At 36.8% G+C, this 21,099-nt stretch overlaps 1 protein-coding gene across 1 annotated transcript in view; it reads right to left on the bottom strand.

Annotated features, from left to right (window-relative positions):
- Positions 1-21,099, bottom strand: part of LOC123250226 (atrial natriuretic peptide receptor 1-like) — a 123,479-nt gene that overhangs the window by 70,465 nt on the left and 31,915 nt on the right. Inside the window, exons 7-8 of the mRNA XM_044679246.1 lie at positions 19,103-19,175; positions 4,732-4,873 (exon numbers count right to left, since the gene is read on the bottom strand). Of these exons, the coding sequence (XP_044535181.1) occupies positions 4,732-4,873; positions 19,103-19,175 (215 nt within the window). The remainder of the gene's footprint in view (positions 1-4,731; positions 4,874-19,102; positions 19,176-21,099) is intronic.

Below are 21,099 nucleotides of genomic sequence, written 5' to 3'. Positions count from 1 at the left end.
AGACACTTCCCAGCTGTGTGACCCTGGGCAAGTCACTTGACCCCCATTGCCCACCCTTACCACTCTTCCACCAAGGAGCCAATACACAGAAGTTAAGGGTTTAAAAAAAAAAGTAAACTAGATTGAGCCTGAAGACTAGTCATTCACATTAAATGAAGAAACTAAGACCTTTCCCATCTCCCACTTCTTAAAATAAAAATTATTCCTTAAGGGAATATATGTTTTAAGATTTGAAGAATTACCCCACCACCCCTAACTAGTATTCTCTTTTAGATGGGACTCATAACTAGCAGGGTTTGTTGATAGGCTTGAGTGATTTAAATAATTCCACAAAGATGCTTGAGAGATGTTCTTATGGGAGCTAATTAGAGAGAAAACAGAGAATTTTAAGGCTCCTGAAAAAATAATGAGAGAACCACCCATTTCAGGTGTTGAAGAGAAAACGTCATTAAGGTCTGTAGCCATTATATCTGAATTTGGCGCTTATAGCAGAGAAAACCTTGGAGATTGTTTCTTTTTTTGTTGTTAGAGACTGTGGGGATAAATGACAGAGAAAGATTTGCCTTAGCAGAGAGTTTTAGCCTTGTAAAGCCAAAAGACAACAGGCAGAGGGAAAGAGAAAATCAGGCAGACAAATCTACCCTGGAGCTCCTGCTAAAACCATAACTAGGAATTTTTGCCCCTGGGGCAAGAGCCAAACATTATGTCCCAAGATAATCTGCATCAATTGGGGGATGAGGGCTCCAGAGTGAGACATCATCTTGTGGTTAGAAACAAGAGACCTCTGTGTGTTGTTGCTATCAGAGAGATTGCCCATATCCTCTTTTTCCAGCAAATAGGTCGTCCGGTAGCACTTTCTTAATAATTAGTTCTTTGACAACTAATTAATCTTAATGACTAAATCATAGGGTCATTGATTTGGATGCCATCAAACCCAAATCGTTCATTTTTTAGATGAGAAAACAGCATAAAGTTTACACAACTTCCCTAATTACACAGCTAGTGTCCTGTGTCAGGATTAGAATTCAAGACCTTCTTAACTTGAAACCCAGTGCTCTACCTATTATACCACCTAGCTGCCTGATGCTAAAAGTATGTATTTCTTCACATTTCTCATCCAAGAAACATGACTTCTGGGTTGATGGAGCAAGTAATAATCATCATAACAAACAAGTAAGTAGATGCATTTGGGGGAAAGACTGAAATGGCTTGAAGCCAACTCTTTCCCAAACCCTCAAAGAGTTCTGTTACAAATGGAAGACATTAAGAACCACCTAATCCAATTGTTTCATTTTAGAGAAGAAAAGAAAACAGAAGACTAACAGGCAAGAAGTCATTTGCCCAAGCTTACAGAGAAAGGACATTGTCCAATTCTCTTCTTTCAAAGAGAAAGAAATGATCCCATATTTAGTGTTAGAACAGGGGCTAAAGATTTTATAACTCAACAGGAAGTGCTTTTTCAGCCATGCTGTGGGAAATGACCTTATTTCAAGGGCGCCAAGCCTCTCAGAACAGCGGTCCCTAGTCTTAAAATTCAAGGCAAGCCACTGAGCAAGGAAGGTGTAGGTTTGTGGTCAGGGTTGTGAGAAGACAAATTTTATAGGGAAAGTAATCCCTGGGATGGGAGAGTTAGAAGAGTCTATAAGAAGGAATGGCACTCCAGCCATAAAGACATTATATATACTCCTGGACTTTGCCCTGCCTGAAGTGCTACTACCTTCCTCTTTGGAGAAATTACTGAGATAATCCTTAAAAGACCACTGTACTGACAATGAAAGCACCCAAATTCCAGGCCAAGCTTGGGCCAGACCTCGGGTCCATCCTCCAGGACCACCACTTTCTAAGACTATTCATTCAGATGAATCCTGAAAGATAGAGCTAGAACTACAGTAATGCTTCCCCAGTAAAACCTCCCTCTTTCCCTCCATTGAAAAAGTCCTGTAGACAGCTTTGGAGTTTCTAGCCAAGTATTTAGAATACTAAATAAAATGTTCAAGAGGGAGAAGAATTCAAATGCTGCCTGCTGTGAGTTTTCTGAGAAATGGAATCTTCCAAACTTCCTACAAAAATATTTGAACTGCTTGGGGCCAGAGCAAATGGAAAGTGACCATACCCTGCCTTCTCTCATAGATACTGAAGAGGCTAACGCTTTTCCAAGGGAAACAAAACTATGTCAGCTATGGCAAATTAGTTCAATTCTACTAGCATTTATCTAGCCTCTATTACAAGAAAGACATTATGGTAGGATCTGGGCATACAAAGACAAAAATGCCCTCATGGAGCTTACAACCCACTAGAAGGTACAACATGAAAATATTTAAGTAAATAAAAACTCATTTGAGGAGGGAGACAACAGTAACAAACAAGAGAACCAGGAAAATCTTCCAATAGTAAGTGGCATAGGAGCTAATTAACTATCAGATACACCTGGCCAAAGAAGACAAGGAGAATTCCATTCAATTCAGTGGGCTCTTAAAGGATGGAGAGACAGCAGGCAAAAATGAAACTGTTCTTGCCTTCAAGTAGCTTGTGTTTATTTGCCAAAAAACAATCTGTAAATAAATATTAAATACAAAATATATATAAAACAATTTCTAGTGGGAGGATTCTAACATGAAAGAGTTTGTTAACAATGGACCATGACCCAGAATGTAATGGATGACCTTGGTATCTTCAATGTCTGAACAAACTCTGAATGTTCCACAGCACCTGCTTTAGCCACCTGCATGGACTTTGGAACAGATTGTTCTCATTTGCCCATTCTTCCAGGGAAGTCTTCACAAACTTAGGAAAGACATCTCTCCTTCATCAACAGGTGTTAGAGGCCCATTGATTACTCTCAACCTGGTTTAGCCTGTCTACCAATACAGTTTTCCAGAGGTGTGACCACTGCACACGCTACAGCTTCTTACAGCCACTGGTGAGAGCTGGGTAACAGATAGATATCAACAGTCAATGAGCATCCTTAAAAAGATCTTGGCAAATCCTCATACCAAAGGTGCTAGTCCTCCCTGAGCACTCCATATAGGAAGAATCAAAGAGAATAAGAAAACATAGACGTGTTATAATCTGTACTGATGGAGGGAATAACATAATAATGAAATTGCAAATCTATCAAAGTACGTTCAATTCATCAACTACATTTTATCTAATACCTACTATGTGCCAAACATTGCTAAGGTTCTGGGGATGCAAAGACAAAAACGAAATAATATTTTCCCTTAAGGAAGCTGCATTTTACCAAGGCAACATAATGTTGAATATAGAAGTAATCAAAAATCCTCGTGAACAACTACAAAAGTCCACTATGAAAACTTTTGGATACCTGGTATTATTCTTTGATACTACTACTTTTTTCTCTCTATAAATGTTTTCTTTGAGACTAAATTTTGACTCTGATTTTGGAGAGTGGCTAGTAGATCATTTTTTATTTTCATTTGGCCCTATTTCTAAAGGATCTAGTCACTTTTCACTTATGATTTCTTGAAATATGATATCCCATCCTACGATATAGTTATATTGGGAGGGGGTGTAAAGAGGGTAGTTTATAGCTCATAATGGTTAAGTACACTATTTTGAGGAAAAAGGAAAATTCATATGAACATTAGTGATACAGCACACAAGCTATGTAGCATCTGCTTACTAATCTAAAGAGGAAGATTTGACAGAACCTTTTTCAAAGAGGGTCAAGGTAAGACAAAGGCATGTCTGAACCTTTTGAAATGGTTATTTCTGTTCACATCATTCTCAGTTTTAACATAAAGCTCAAAGTGAAATTGTAGATATGTGATGTCTCGGAATTTTATCAATGCTCCTCAATTGTTTTTGATACCTCTAATGTATATTTTTTATATCAACTTGTGATTTCATTAGTATAAAGAAAAAAAACTTCCTTTTCCCAGAAAAACATCCTCTCTCTTGCTCTCTCTCTCTCTCTCTCTCTCTCTCTCTCTCTCTCTCTCTATCTCTATCTCTATCTCTTTCTCTTTCTTTCAAAATTATAGTTGAAATATGGATTTTACAGAGAATTAATAGCTATTATAGCCTGCTTCTAGCTAACAGTTTGTGTGATTCAGTATTTGGGGCGTGGGGACAATGAACTCCTTAACTTTTTTTTGGCCTTAGACAGACAGGGAATGTCTGCCTCATTTTCAATACAACTCACATTATATAGTTTTAGAGAATTGCTCCTACTCAGGAAGGTAATGATAGGTTAAATGATTTTCCCAAGGTCATGTGGTGGGGTCAGAGGCAGGACTCAAAACCAATTCCTGACTCTAAGGTGGCCTCTTTATTCTATCACAATGCCTCATACTGCCTGGAAAACATACATACCACAACACTGGTTACCTGTGAATCTTTTTTTTTTATTTCTATTACTAGATTATAAACTCCATGAGGGCAGAGATTATTTCTGATTTGTCTCTGAATCCACAGGCAATCTTTTAGCAAATGCTTGTTTCAAGCAATTGAAATAAATAAATATTAAAATATATTATTTATATAAATTATAATAATCTTCCACATCACATTGCTGTCTCTGATCTAATAAATCATTTATGTAAAACCCAGGCTCTTCCCTGAGGAGAAAAACAGAACCTTCTTTTTAGAGAACAGTAGTTCTGTCTCTTGTTTAAAAGAAAGTTAAGTGAGCCTGTGTTTAGCAACAGAATTTGGAAGTATTCTCACCCTGTATAGAAACAACAACAACAATAAATAGAGAAATCCTACTATATCCCAGTCTGGGTGAAGTATTGCTTTTTAGCAGCATTAAGAGCAGTTGTGCAAGAGCTGATGGCAGTGATGGAACTGCTGTTGGAGTTGCTGACCATGGGTGGCATGCTGCTGTCACTCTCCATCCGTCTCCATGCATCTAAGTGAGAGAAACAAAATAGCAAGAGTGTTTCAGGATCTGAGTTAAGAACTGATCAAAAAGCGGGAAGATGGTAAGGAAAAATCCCAAAGTCTTTTCTTGAACAGATACAACATGGATATATTCAGTAATCAATGTATTAAGTGGCTATTCTATGCCAGGCACTATGCTAAGTGCTGAAGATATGAAAAAGAGAAAGAAATACAGCCCTTGCCTTCAAAGAGCTTACAATCTAATGAGGGAAAACAATACACAAAAGAAAACTGAAAAACTAGAAGAGTAGTTAGAACATGGTGCATGAAAGAGGTATTGCTTGAGAAATCTTAGCTGACTAGAGGAGAAGACACCTTTTTATTCAGTGATACAAGACTTACAAGACTATCTGGGATGCTTAAGGTGTCTAAACTGAGTACTCCTGGCAAACTACACTTTGTACAATTTGTAAAGAAAAACTGGAATAAATTTAGCATTGTAATAACAATCACAAAAATAATAATAATAGCCAATACTTATGTAGATCTTTAATGATTGCAAAATTCTTTACATATATTATCTAATTAGTTCCTCACAATAGCCTTGTGAAACAGACATTATTACTATTTCCATTTTGCAAATAAGGAAATGAGGCTGAGAGAAATTAAGCAGCTCGATCAGGGTTACATGTGACTAGTAAGTGTCTGAAGTGAGGTTTTAATTTAGGTCTTCCTAACTCAAGGTCCAAGACTTCATCCATTGTAGTACCACATATCTGACTCATCTATTTCCTAAAACCTTCACTGAAACACACACACACACACACACACACACACACACACACACACACACACACTCCAATATACTGCTATTTACTAGTCATCAAATAGTACAGAGTTTTACTTAGACAATATCAATGAATCTCCCTTATTTCTTAATAGATGCAATCTAATTAGGAGAGTTTGGGGAAAATAGGATTTGGAGCACAGCCGCTCCACAGGCGTTAGACCTTGCTAGTTTGAGGACTAGTCAAATGAAGAGAATACACATAGGTAGATGGGGAGGAATCTGCTACAGGGAAAATTAGAAGAGAGAATAAATGACAGAAGATGAAAGAACATGACCAATAAAACAAATATAAAGGCACTGTGCTTGTTTTCATTGTCATTCTATGCCTGTAGTGTTGGAGTTTCTGATTCAAATATCCTCACTTTATAGAGTTGCTAGTAATATTGAATGATTTAAAGGATTCCTGTGAGGGTTCGCACATTAACAAGCAGAGGGGTTGTTTAGAATGCACCTAATCCAGTAATTTGTTTCATATATAATAATGTTCATGCCTAGAATGATGGTGAAGTCATCTGCTATGAACACATTGAGGATCTCACTACTATTCAAGGTTTGAAATCTCACTAGGTAGCCTAGGAGAGTCAGTCATAGTCATAGCCTTTATCAACATTTGATGTCTCATCCGATCATGATTTTTAAATAGATATTTTTAAATAATAGAATTTTAAAGTGGAAAGGGGCTCAAATGAGTTTTAGTCAAATATAAACATAAATTGCATCATAAGATCATAGATTTATAACTGGAGGATCACTGAATTATTTATTGTACTTGCTTAAAAATCATTTAATCAAACCCTCCGATCTTCTAAATGAGGAAACCGAGACCAAGAAAGACAGAGATACTTGCCCCAAATCACATAGTACTATTTCCTTTACACCATAGTATCTTTCAGGCTATAAGACCCCCAAATACAACATCCTTGACAAGTGGTTATCCAGCCACCTTTAAAAGACTGGCAGTGTTTGGAAGCTCATTTCCTAAAGTAGTCTCTTCCATTTCAGGATAATTTTAATTGTTAGCTGGCAGCAATTAACAAAAAATTCATTAAATATCTAATATGTACCCAGAAGCAGAGGCAAAGTAAAGATGGCAAAATGCAATGGGCTTCCCTCAACCAACTTATCAAAACAGATCAAGAAAATGCACCAGACAAAATCCTGATAGAGAAATCCAGAAAAAGTCACAGTGAGTCATTTGTCCATCCCAGTTTGACATAAAAAGACAGACAAGGAGGTCTATGGATACTGGGTAGAGTATATGGTCAGTAGCACACCATGAAGAGCACTCTGGTCAGGGAGAAATTGTGCATCAGTGTCTCAGACAATACTAGAGCTTTACCAAATACATACCAGGGCATCATGATAGAGATAAATGACAACTGGCAGCTTTATTGCCCATTACTCAGTTTTTTATCACAGAACCAGGGAAGAATAAGACCTGCCCATGAAGTAGTCTACCTACATAGGGAGGCCCTGGGTGGGAAGTTCAAAAGCTAGCAATAGAAACAGAACAGGCTCTCACTTCCAGCATTTAGCTCAGCCTGCAGAAGAAAAACTGAGGTAGGAACCCCAGACAAAATGGGAACCTACAAATCTATCACTTTGAACCAGCTATCTGATAGGGGGAAAGTCCTACAGCAATCTTTTTTTTTGCAAATACCCAAACATAGATCAGCAACTTTAAAAGCTCAGATCAGGGTGAAATAAAGCAATTAGTCTTTGCCCTGGACCAAACTGTTTTGAGAAAATTGAAAGCTTGCAGATCTCCGTTTTATCCCTGAGATCCTGAAATAGTCAGGAAGTAAACTAGAAAAAAAAAAAAAGAAGAATTCTACCATAATTAGCTATCATGGTGGCAGAGATGGTCAAGATATAAGTGCAAATTTTTAAAAATGACTCCAAAACATATATAAGCAATGTCTCAGAGGAAAAGACAGCTTGGGCACAAATTCAACTAGAATTCCTGGAAGAGATAACATAAGTAAAGTAGGATAAGTAAGTAAGATAAAGTAAGATAAAGCAAGACTTTTATTTTTAAGAGACAAAAATATTTTATAAGTATAATGGAAATAATTAAGCAAAATTTGGAAAATAAATGAGAGCTATAAAAGAAAGAATTAGAAAGATAATTAAAGAGGTTGGTATAAAATCTTGTGCAAGTAACAAACTCCCTGAAATATAAAACAGACCAAATAGAAGTAAATGATTTTATAAGAAGACAAGTAATGTAAAAACAAAGTAAAAAAGAAAATGTAAGATATCTTACAGCAAAAACAACTAACTTGGAAAATAGATTAAGAAGAAATTTAAGAATTTAAATATTTAAGAATTATTGAACTATCTAATTTCCGTAACTAAAAAGGAGAGCCTACACATAATATTTCAAGAAATATCAAAGGAAAATTGCCCAGAACTCTTAGAACCAGAGGGCAAAGTAGAGCTAGAAAGAATCCACTGTTTACTTTCTGAAAGAAGCCCCAAAATGAAAGCTTCTGATAACATAAGAGGCAAAATCCAGAGCTTCTAAGTCAAAGGAAATATAATTAAAGCAGCCAAAAAAGAAAGAATTCAGGTATCAAGGAGCCACAGTCAGGATCACAAACAATTTAGCAGCCACCACTATAAAGGAACAGAAAAATTGGAATATGATACTCCTGAAATGAAAGGATGGGAGCTTAAAGCCAAAAATAACTTACCCAGCAAAACTAAGTACAAAGATACAGAGTTAAATAAATAAATCTTTAATGAATTAAAGGTCTTCCAAGCATTCCTGATGAAAAGACCAGAGCTTTGTGAAAACCATGAAGTTTAAACACCAGAGTGAAGAGAAATATAAAAAGGTAAACATAAATGAACAATGATAAAGGACTAAACAATGATAAACGTCTAACATCGAACATGTGGAGATGATACATTTGTGCCCTCTGCATTCTATCATTAGGCTTCAATGAGGGAGTTCAATTAGACAAGGCCTGGGCCTAGGTCTGTTATATCTTGATGATCTTGAGAAAAGGAATGAATATACTGGCAGGGAACAGGGAGACAAAAAGGGAAGAAGATTAGGGAATATTATTTCAGATAATCAAGGTGCACAAGCATAAAACTATATAAACGAGAAGGAAGAGGTGGGAGAAACAGTTAACACAAACTTCACTCTCATTTAAACTGGTCAAAATAAGGAAGAATACAGAGAGAGTTATATATCAAAATCCATTTAATTCAATAGGAAAAGAGAGAAAGGGAAGAAGGGGAAGGGAAATTAGAGGAAAGGTAGATTAAGGGAGTGATTAGTCCTAAGCAAAATAAACTCTAAAGATGTACAAAAATATCTATACTTCTTTTGGAGGTAGCAAAGAATGGGAATCCGAGGGAGTACCTATAAATTGGGGAATGGCTGACAAGTTATGATATATAAATGTGATGGAATACTATTATGCTGAACTCTTATCAGTGTAATGATGAACCAGGATTCCTGAGGATTAATGATAAAACATGCTATCTCCTGATAGAAAGATGAAGGACTCAGAATGCCAAATGGAAAAAAAAATTTTGGACATGGTCAATATGGAAATTTGTTTTGATTGACTATACATGTTTGTAATGAATTTTGTCTTTCTTCTTTTCTCAAGATCACAGATTGGATCAGGGGAAAGAGGGAGAGGAAGAAGGCAGATCCTGGCTTATTAAAAGAGTGTGTGTGTGCGCGCATATGTGTACATGCACATGTGTGCCTTACATACCAGTTATTGTTGCTGAGAACTATAAATACAAAGACAAATATGTAATAGCTCTCACCATCTAGTAGCTTATAATCTATTGGGGAAGCATATGTATATATAAAATCAGATACATAATATGCAATAAATAAATACGAGGTAGTTATGGGAGAGGGGCACTAGGAACTGGAGAGATTTAAAAAGTTAAGGAGCTTAAATGTCAAGCAGAAGAATTTATACATGATCCTAGAGATAATAGGAAACCATCAGAGTTTATTAATTAGGGGAGTGCTGTGGTTAGACCTATGCTTTTGAAAAATCACTTCAGCAGTTATATGGATGATGGATTGGAGCAGAGAGAGACCTGAAGCAGGGAGACCAATTAGAAAGCTATTGCAATTGCCTAGAGGAGAAGTGATGAGTACCAAACTAGAGTGGTAGCTATGGGAGTGGAGAAAAGGAGAAGGATGCAAGTGATGTTGTGAAGGTATAAACTAAAAAGTTTCACAATTGATTGGAAATGTAGTGTTAATGAGACTGAGGAAACAAGGATTTCAAGGCTGCAAAGCTGAGTGACTGGGAGTTTCGTGATGCCTTCAGCAGAAATAAGAAAGTTTGGGAAACTGTCATGTTTAGGGAGAAGGATAAATGATCCCTGTTTTTGACATGTTGATTTTTGGAGGTCTATGAAACATGCAGTTTGAAATCTCTAATAGGCAATTGAAGATATGAGACGGGAGCTCAGGAGACAGAATGGGACTAGACATATAAATCTGAGAATCATGTGGTTAGAGATGACAATTAAACCCATGGGAACTAACTAATGAGGTTAACAAATGAGAGTGTAGAGAAAGAACAGAACCTTGGGACACACCACTCTTACGATATGTGATATGGAAGAATATCTAGCAAAGGAATTTCAGGAAAGGTCAAGCTGGTAGCTCCTCCTGAATCACTACCTTGTCATAGCTGAAGAGCTTGTGTACCTCAATAAAACTATGAGCTATGTCATGCAGAGAAACCCAAGATGGACAAGTCATAGTGGAGTGTTCTGACAAAAGATGATCCATTGGAGAAGGAAATGGCAAACCATTTTAATATCTTTGCCAAGAAATCACCATGAACAGTATTAAAATGAAGATGAACCCCTCAGTTCAGAAGGTGTCCAATACATTACTGGGGAAGAGAAGAGGATAACTACAGGTTACTCCAGAACCAATGAAGCAGCTGGGCCAAAGCAAAAAGGAAGCTCAGCTACAGATGTGTCTGATAAGAAAAGGAAAGTCTGATATTGTAAAGATCAATATTGCACAAAAATCTGGAATGTAAGATCTATAAACCCAGGTAAGGGGGTTTATTAAATAGGATTAAAAGATTAAACATTGACTTCTTGGGTGTCATTAAACTTAAATGGGTGGGAATGGGTGAATTTAATTCAGGTGATCATTACCTACACTATAATAAGAGTCCCTTAGAAGAAATGGAGTAGCATTCGTAGTCACCTAAAAGGATGAGAAAAACTGGGGTATAATCTAAAAAACAGAATGATATCTTTTCAAATCCAAGGCAAACCATTTAAGATCAAAGCAATGCAATTATGTGCTCCAACCATTGATGCCAAAGGCAAAGTCAATGAGTTTTATGAAGATCTGCATCTTCTAGAAAAACACCCCCCAAAATTCACATTTATCATGGGGGTTGGAATGCCAAAGTAGGAAATCAAAAATAATTGGAATAACAGAAAGTTTGACCTTGGAATACAAAATGAACTAGGTCGAGGACTAAAAGAGTTTTGTCCAGGTAATTCATTGGTCATAGCAAACACTTTTTTTCAAAAATCCAAAAGGCAACTCTACACATATGGACATCATCAGATGGTCAAAATCAAAATCAGATTGATATATACTTTATAGTCAAAGGTGGAGAAGCTCTATACACTCAATTAAAACAAGACCTGAGGCTAACTATAGCTTAGATCATGAGCTTCTTATTGTGAAATTCAGACTTATATTGAATAAAGTGGGGAAAACCATTAGACCACCTAGGTATGACCTAAATAACTTCCCTTTTGAATATGAAGTTGAGGTACCAAATAGATTTATCGGATTAGATGTGGTAGCTAGAGTGCCTAAAGAATTATGGACAGAGGTTTACAATAATATACAAGAGGCAGCAACAAAAACAATGAAAAAGAAGAGTAAAAAAGCAAGATGGATTTCTGAAGAAGGCTTTGTAAATAGCTGAGGAAAGAACAAAAGGGAAAGGAAAAAGGGAATGATATGCCCAAATGAAGGAAGAATTCCTTATATGGATCAAGAATTAACAGAAGTGAAAGTGAAATAATTGTTTTAAGATTAGAATGGAGTGCAATAATACTGTACTTTGTCACCTTATTTAATTAACTTAGATACAGAGAACATTGTACAAAATAAATAAAAAGCCAGAATTAAAGTTGCCAAGAGAAATATCAGCTCTGTCAGAAAAGCAGACAATACAACTCTGATGGCAGAAAGTAAAGAATTAAGAAGCCTTTTCTGGAAATTTCCATACCTCATGCTGGAAACTTGTGAATCTCATGCCTGATTAACCAGGACCTCATTGCTAATCCCTAGAATCCTCCTGCCTGTAACTTCAGAGATGAGAAGCCATTAAGATATTTGCACTTGAAAGAGGACCTGCCTTTCATCTATAAAATTCATAAGTCAGTCAGCCAACAAGCATATATTTTAGAAAGCACCTACTTTGTGCAAGGTTCCATCATCAAATTGCCCTAATGTAGAAGAGACAAATCACCCAAGAATTCCACTCATAGACTAGGAGTTGTATCAAAAGCTTAATAAAACCTAGGTGTGTCAATGGAAAATTGGTCCTCCGGTGGTTGAGAGACTATAATTTCTAAGAATCTGGTGGCTTCCATGGTTATACCCTTGTTTGCCCCCTGCCCATCCTCTCTTATCCCAAATTAGGCTTTGAAGCAGATAGGTGGTAGGATGGATAGGTCCAGAGTCAAGGAGGCTTGAGTTCACATTTGGCCATATCTCCTCCTAGTTGGTTGACTCAGGGCAATTTATCTTCTGACTTTCTCAATTTCCTCATCTGTAAATTAAGGACAATAATAGCACCTACCTCATGGGGTTGTTATGAGTTTCAAATGAGATAATACTTGTAAAGCACCTGGATCATAGTAAGTGTAGTAGGCCCTTAAATGTTTGTTCCCTTCCTCTTTTCCTTTATGGGAGTTAAGATAAGACTCTCATCATAAAATCCTAAGTGTTTTGTACATTTGGCCTGCCTGAATCTTTTGTAAGATCTGAAACCCCTCTGAGTCCCAATATGGTTGCTTCAAATTGGAACAAATATATCTTCATTCAATTAAAAAATCATTTATTAAGCATTTCCTCTATGCCAAGCATTGTTCTAGAAGCTTGAGATAAAAATAAGAAAGTCAAGGGGATTACATCTGGGGAGAGGGAAGGATCCCTTACACGAATATGTAAACATCACATCTATCCAAAGCAAATACAAAGTACTTTGGGGGAGGAGGAGAACATTAATAATTATAAGAATCAGAAAAGACCTCATTAAAATATCTAATGAGTTAGTCATAGTATCATCCAAATGGCAATATCTCATGGCTATCATCATTATCACATTTCACAGGAAGAACTAAAATATCCTTACATTGCTCTAGCTACATTAGTAGAATAAAACCTTATTTCTATTTATTCAGAAGTTGATATTAGGCATGGAAAAGAGACATGACCTTTTCAGCCAGGCCTTGTGAAGGAAAAACTTTAAATGTTTCTATCTCCTCAGGCACTATGGTCATAGCTGACACTGGGAACAGTGCTGGCATGGCTCCCAGAATACTATATGGCAGGCAACAAAAAGAAGCCCTGGGCTCACTTGGTGTTCATCAATAAGGGCTGGCTTTACCCTCTTCAACAGAGGGAGGACAAAGAGGTGGCACAAATGCCTTAACAAATCCTTAGGCCAGATGACAATTCCATTTGACCAGAAATAAAGGGTCCCAAATTGTATCATAATAAATGTTGGTAGTGATGAGATCTGTGTTATTTTGTTATGATTTAATCCCAATACTATAATTAAGAGACATCAGTGGGGTGTGCTAGAGCCAGCTCCATGTGGCTCTAGTCAATTATTAAAGTTTCCATGTGAGCATTTATAACTCAGAAATCAGCAAGCTACAAATCAGAGCTTGATTTATTGCTTTGCTGATTGTCTAGTCTTAAGAAAGTGAAGGAGAAAATTAATAATGCAAATTAAATTTGAGTGTGTCATGTATAGAGATCCAGATATTATACATTTATCAGCATGTCCCAGATGTCTTCGACTTTCAAGATAGTATGGAACATCTAAGTTCAAGTCCTTACTTATACATATATTATCTTTGTAACTTCAAGTAAATCACATAACTCCATACATTGCAGAGAATATGCTGATTTGCTTTGGTAGAGGAAATTTCCTAAAATAGGTATTCTCTATGTCAGTGAAATCAAAAATCTGGTTTCTATCCTTAGATGTGCTCAATTTTGCCTAAAATTTTGGGATTAAATCCATATTCTTTTCATTTAGATTCTAATTGTAAGTAAATTTTAAAATGAAGTTCTAGTCCTATTTAAGCCCAAGTTCTTATTGAACAAGTGGAGTTTTATCCTATAAGCAAGGGGAACTTTGTTTTTGCTCCTTTGACCTTTCATAATCTCTGCCCTAATAATCTTCAACCTTGGGTAACTCCTTCTATCTGGCTCCTCCAATCTTGATCCTGAACTGTTTGTTGTAAAAGAACCAGGTTCACTACAAATTTATGTTCTATAACCATAACTGGATCCTCAGTGCTACACAGCCATGCTTTTACCCTTCTCTTATGGACTCTCTGTTACAAAGGCTATGGCAAATACTTCCTTCCACACCATCTATTAATTCTACCCCTCTTCCTCTATTCTCAGAAGATGATTTTTGCCTTCCACTTTTATTGAGATTAAGGTCATCTTCTACTACTTCCCTCCTCTCTTCTTCTAATCTTTAATCCCATTAAGAGGTCTTCTATTTCCTTTTGGTCTTATACTAAGAAGATAGATTTCTTTCTTTCGAAAGCTGAGCCTACCCCTCCAATCTATCTCCTTCTGCCCACTCTGAGACCTCATTCCAGCTCTCAGGGTCATTCTTATCCCCTTCTTCATGCCCTTTCACTTTATTGATTCCTTCCCCTTAGCCAAATATGTTTAGTTCTTGACTCTTCTAGGGGAAGGAGGGAACTTTCCTTGAATTATGCTACCTACTGAAGCTACTGTCCTTTCTTTCCTTTCATGACAAGCTCCTAAAAAAGAGAATATAAATACTGCTTTCATTTCAGGGAAGTGGATAGAGCACTGGACCTAGCATTAATAAGACCTCAGTTTAAATCTGGCCACAGATATTTACTATTTATATGACCCTAGACACATCACTTAACCCTCAATTTCTTCATCTGTAAAATGGACATAATATTAACACCTAACTCATAGGGTTGCTAAAAGGAACAAATGAGTTAATATTTGTAAAGCACTGTGTAAACTTTAAAGCAGTATATAAAGTGCTTACTATTATTTTTTTCAATCTCTTGCAATTTGGCTTCTATCTCCACTCTTTTACTGTAATGATTTTCTAAGGTCACTAATCACCTTCTTTCCACAAAATCCAATGACTTTTTCTTTTGTCTCCATCCTCCTTGACTTCCTATATTCATTTAACACTCTGAACCACTCCCTTTCTCTTTATCCCTCATCAATCTTGTTTTCTATGACATATTTTCTATGACATACTAGATTCATAATTTTCCATCTCACTCTACAATTACATTTCAGGAAGAAAGAAAGAAAGGAAGAAAGGAAGAAAGAAAGAAAGAAAGAAAGAAAGAAAGAAAGAAAGAAAGAAAGAGATAAAGGAAAAAGTAAAGGGTTGAAAGAGGGAGGAAGGAAGTTATATTTGACTTACAGTTGAAACCTTCCACATGTGGTATTGTTGCTATTTAAATGCAAACTCTTTGAGAACTGGGGTCTCTTCTTTTTTTCTCTTTGTATCATCAGCACTTAGCATGGTGTTTTGCACAAATTGATTGCTTAATAAATGCTTCATTCATTCATTTATGTCATAATCCTTGTCTTCTTTCTGTCTGATGAAGTCCCTCCCTTCCTTCCAGGTTCAACTCAGAGGCTACCTCTTCAATGAATCCTTTTCAATTCTCTTTTCCCACAGGTGAAAGTGTTCTCAAACATAACATTTTAATTATGTCCCTTTCCACTATCACATTTGCCATTTATTTATATAAACATTGTTCCTCTCCCTTCCCACCACTCAACTACAAGCTTCTGGAGAGCAAGGTCTTTCTCATTTTTCATCTTTATGCCTCCAACACCCAGGACAATGTCTTGCATTTTATAGGGGCTTGATCAATATTAACAGAATCCTCCCTCCCTCCTAAAATGGGAAAAAGCATGAGAATATCTATAGTAGTTAACTATCTGTATGAAAACAATGACTGGGGTAGGGTACATCTAGCTCTCCCCTTAGATTAAGAGCCAGGCATTTATCTACCTCAATGCACTTGGAGCCAGATTTTCTCATTTCTCTAAAAATGAATTTGCTATTTGAGAAAGTTTGCCATTCCCCTTCTGGGGGACTCAACTTGATTATCACACCCTCTTCTCTTCTTTTATATCACTTACTCCTCACCTGGGGTCATAATCTTACTTATATGTTTAAGTTCATAGGAAGCCTTAAACTCAGAAGACTCCCTATCAAGTTAGTCCTACTATTAGTAACCTCGTGTGCTGCACAAATCATGTGCATCTGGATTCTAATCCCCAGTTTCCATGACTATTGAGTCAGGGCATCCCAGACCTCTGGTTTAGGCTCTGGTTTCCATTTCCCAGTTACACTGTTCTTAGCCTAGATTTTGATTTATGCAGACTGATTCCTCAGGACATTGACCCAATTTGTGTGACTGTCTGTCTGTTAGTCACTCACTCTTCCCTATTTATGCTAATCTCCAGGATAATTAAACTTGGCCTATTTATTGGAATCACATGGCCCATCCACTCTCTTTTGTTAGTCATCTCTTACCTCCCCTCATTGAGCCTCCTCTATCCAACCATTCTTCCCAACCTCCTCCAAATTCCTGGCCTCTGAAACTGATCAATGAACTCAGAACCTGATTTGCTCATGTTTTCTTCCCTCTTGGTCCCAAACCCCAAATGCTGAATTTGGCACCTGAAGCCTATGGTTTGAATGCTTCTCCTAAGCCTACTGGAGATCCAATATTCTCCCAATAATCACTGACTCTTCCTGGCTTCTCCTCCTGGCCTATGATACCCTTATACCCCAATTCCATTATACCCTGCCTGCCTCATTCTGTCTCTGCTTAAGCTTTGATGCTGATAACCTTTTCTTGGTATCAATGTACCATTATTACGATCATGGGTGTAGAGCTAGAAGGGTCCCTCAGAAGCCATTCTGAGGCCTCATTCATTGTCATTCAGTCATATCAGTGATATATGACCCCATTTGGGGTATTCTTGGCAAAGATATTGGAGTGGTTCACCATTTCCTTCTCCAACTCATTTTACAGATGAAGAATTGAGGCAAACAGGGTTAACTGACTTCCTCAGGGTCACATAGGAAGTATCTGAGGCCAGATTTGAACTCAGAAAAATGAGTCTTTCTGAATAGACATGGTACTCTATCTGCTATGCCACCTAGCTGCCCTAAACCTATCTTATGTCTAATCCAAGTTTTTTTTTAATTTTTAGTGGACTAAACAGCATCCTATAATTTGGTCCTGTTTAGGAGCAAAAAATTGTGCTTGTCCCATCTACTATCACACAACCATTACTACTAAAGGGGAATAGTAAGCAACATGATCTAAACAGGCAGACTTGGGTTTATAATACATTATAGTCTTTAAAATATAGATTTGTTAGTCTAATTATATTTTAATTAGACTAATATTCAAGTTAATTATAATTCCCTGAGCACCAACAACTGAACAATGGGAATGCATGTTAGAATACATTAAAGAAAAGTCGATTATAAATGTAATTTTGTTGATATAATCCAGTTGTGGATTATCTGATTTTGGTCATTGCCCAAAAGAGTACTATCCTAAAAAGAGGATTCCAGTTACTCATAAGGCAATTTGTCTTACAATGTAATGAGGATTTAAGCCCCTTTTCCCCCTATGGGAAGAAGGGTGAGCTGGACACTGCCTCTATATATCAGAATTTTCTGGAGACAAGCTCCATCCTGATTCTTGGACAGTAACAGACTTCTCTACATTTCTTCCCTCTCCCCCTTCAAGTTCCTATACTGTTTTCTTTGAACCCCTTTTTTCTGCATTTATCATGTCTTATTTATTTTATATTTATATTTTCCCAGACATTCAAAGAATACTGGAAAATAATGGTCTAAAAATATGTCTGTAGGTATTATTTTTCTACAAAAGAGTTACCTGTGTATAGATTTAATCTCTCTATGAGATTAGGAGTTCCATGAGAGCACAGAACTTCCTCTGTTTAATCTTTGTATCTCCCCCAATGCCTAGCTTAGTAATATACCCATAATAGATGCTTAACAAATGTCTATTTAACTAACTGAATAAGAGGCAGATCAACCTTACAAAACAACATTTTTTCTATAGAACAAGAGAATTAGTCATGCTATAAAGTTTTATTCCTGAAAAGTATGTTATATTGGATATTATACTCAGTGACATCTGAGTGATAAAAAGGGCACCACCTCAATTGTGTATCTCTGATCTGAACAATGGGTTCTCCATGAGAACTAGAAGAAGCTCTCTTCTAGGGAGGACTTGAATGCACCGTAATGTGAGGAAGTGGATCTTTGGACCCTTGGAAACTCTGATAGTAAAAAGCACTAGATTAAATAGATTGAACCATAGCAGAAAGACATCAGCAGTCATTATCAAGAGAACTAAAGAAAGAGAAGTCTTGCAGGGCTTATGTTCAAGGAGGAAAAGCTAAACTGGAGCAGAGAGACAAACTAATGAATTGTGAAGATGTTTAATGCTTTATTTGCATCCATTTTTCCTCATTATTATGAGGAAAAAAGAAAAGTTTCTGTTAAGTGGAATGACCTTGAATTTGATTTCCAAAGCTCGTATTCGTAGACACTCTAAGGAAATAATGATGCCCAAAGAGCCCATCCATTGGGACAATTTTTATCATCTTCCCAAGAGAATTTACCTTTTTGCCTATCTCCACCCCCTCCTCATTTTCCCAATTGTATCATTAGTTAACCACAAAAAGGTGTTAGAGGGAGGACATACAACCTTCAGTGACGTCCTTGCAAAAAAAGTCAAAGTTCCGATGACAGGTTTTTTTTTCACTCATCTTTGTCTGCAGTGAGCATTTCACAGCTAAATTAAAGATACAGGTGGCAAATTTCCATCTCTCTCTGCATCTTAAATTGCTCTCTTACAGCCTCTATCAAGATAACTAATGTGACTTTGGACCTAAGGGCCATATGAGCAGAAATATCAAGACAAAATAACATGAACCCAGCCAGACAGAGCCTGTCTTCTGTGCATTTTCATTTAGCTTCTTATCAGAATGTGAAGACACAAACTGAAGGTGGCTTGAAAATAACAGATTGCCCATCATTATTTACAAACCTTGTTTGATGCGGGTGAAATCTATAATCCAACTTTCATCCCAAAACATCTTTTGCTTCTGATACTGAAACCACTAAAAACAAAACAAAACATCCACAATAAGAAAACTGTCTGTCAAAAGCATGTAGTAAGCACTTATTATGTTCCAAATATTGTACTAAGCTTTTGGAGTACAAAGAAAGACAAAGACACAGTCCTACCCTTGGGAGCTCACATTATAATGAGCAAACAGCAAATGTCTAGAATGTTATGCTTTTAAAATTATGGGCATCCCTATAATTTGGGGGTTCCCGTAATTAGAGATTATCCATGCTTGTGGGCATTATCATTACTAAAACTCCTAAAGATGATAATAACACTATCGAATAAAAAACTGACTATAAATTCCCAAATAGAGGACGCTACATGTAAACAATGACAAAAATGAAAAACTAATGCTCAGAACATTTGAGATAATATCAGGTTACTTGAAGTCACTTCTGTGTATCTCTACATACTTTGACCCCATATTAAAATAATGAGATTGGTAACAAAAATTGCTGACATTTCAGTAGCTAGCACTTTGCATGCATTATCTCATTTGATACTGCTGACTCCCTTCTGATATATTTGGAATCTTTGAGAGGAGGAAGACTATGGCACAGGTTGATGAGTGATGGCTCTCATTTACAATCTCTTTTATCTGAAATAATAGAAAAGAACATGGCCTCAATAACCCCAAACAGCATGAAATCCTAAATTATTGGTATTTGGCTTTGGAATACATTATACAAATTTTGGAGACTAGCTGTGCTTTCTATTTTAGAATAATATTCAAATGAATTCACATTCCCTAAATATATACTAACTGACTGCAGGGGAAACATTGAGAAACCAGGGTGAACTAAAGAGGTCATAGAGGTGGCTGATGAACAAGCTTTTTATGTTTTCTTTGCATGTTGTCTTATATATATACATATGTTTTTCATGTCTTCCCGTCACATGATAAAACATTTTATCTGCTATAGTGGAAAGAGCACACTGGCTTTGTGATCAGAGGACCTGAGTTCAAATCCTACACTACACTACACGTGTGACCTTTAAATCACTTCAAGTCTTGGGGCCTCAGTTTCTTCATTTATAAAATGAGAGGGTTGGGTTTGGGACCCTCTAAGGTCCCTCCCAGGTCTAAAACTGTGATCCTCTGATCATCTGAGATGCTGACACATTGTATTGTGCCCTGTATACAGTTGTAATAAGCTGACTCCTCTGGAACTGAGAAACAACATTCCATCAAACTTCCAACAGTATTTGTGAAATGCCCCACTTTTGTAAAGCACCAAATGATGCCACACAATTCTCAAGCTACAAGGAATAAAGTACTAGTAGGGCAAGAGAAGAAAAAATAGAACAACCATGTCACTATTTGGGGGGTAATAAAGGAGCAAATGTGAAAGGACACATTTAAAAGATAACTTTTTTAAATTATCATTTCATCATAAGATCATAGCAGTAGATTTGGAAGGGATTTCGGAGGCCATCTAATCATTTTATAGATGAGGAGACTGAGACTCAAGAAATTTGAATAAGAAAATCACTTGTCCAATATCATATCACTAGTCCCACAGGAGATACTTGAATCCAGGTTCCCTGACTCTCATCCCGCTGATCTTTATTACATAGGAAGGTAGGAAGTCATAGAGCCAAGATGTAAACCCAGATCCTCTAACTCCAAAACTAGTGCTCTTTCCACTGCACTCACAAACAAAGGCAGCCGAGAGAGACAAGTCCTGATGGTTATATGGGATTTAGACCTAGTCCAAAATTCTTTTTTTACAGAGGAGGAAATTGAGACCCATAAATGGAAGTAATTTGATCATACAGATTTAAGCAAAGCCATAATTCTAATCCAGCTTCTCTGACTCTAAATTCTGAGTTATTTTATTACAACATACTGCCTTTAGTGATGCCCTTCTGAGAGATGCTGTAGGTATTTTCTTAACAGTCACCATGGCTAA

The sequence above is a fragment of the Gracilinanus agilis genome, chromosome 1 (genome assembly GCF_016433145.1).
Source record: "Gracilinanus agilis isolate LMUSP501 chromosome 1, AgileGrace, whole genome shotgun sequence".
Taxonomy (NCBI): domain Eukaryota; kingdom Metazoa; phylum Chordata; class Mammalia; order Didelphimorphia; family Didelphidae; genus Gracilinanus; species Gracilinanus agilis.
The sequence above is the reverse complement of the archived record's forward strand: the minus strand, read 5'-3'. Positions and strand labels throughout refer to the sequence as shown.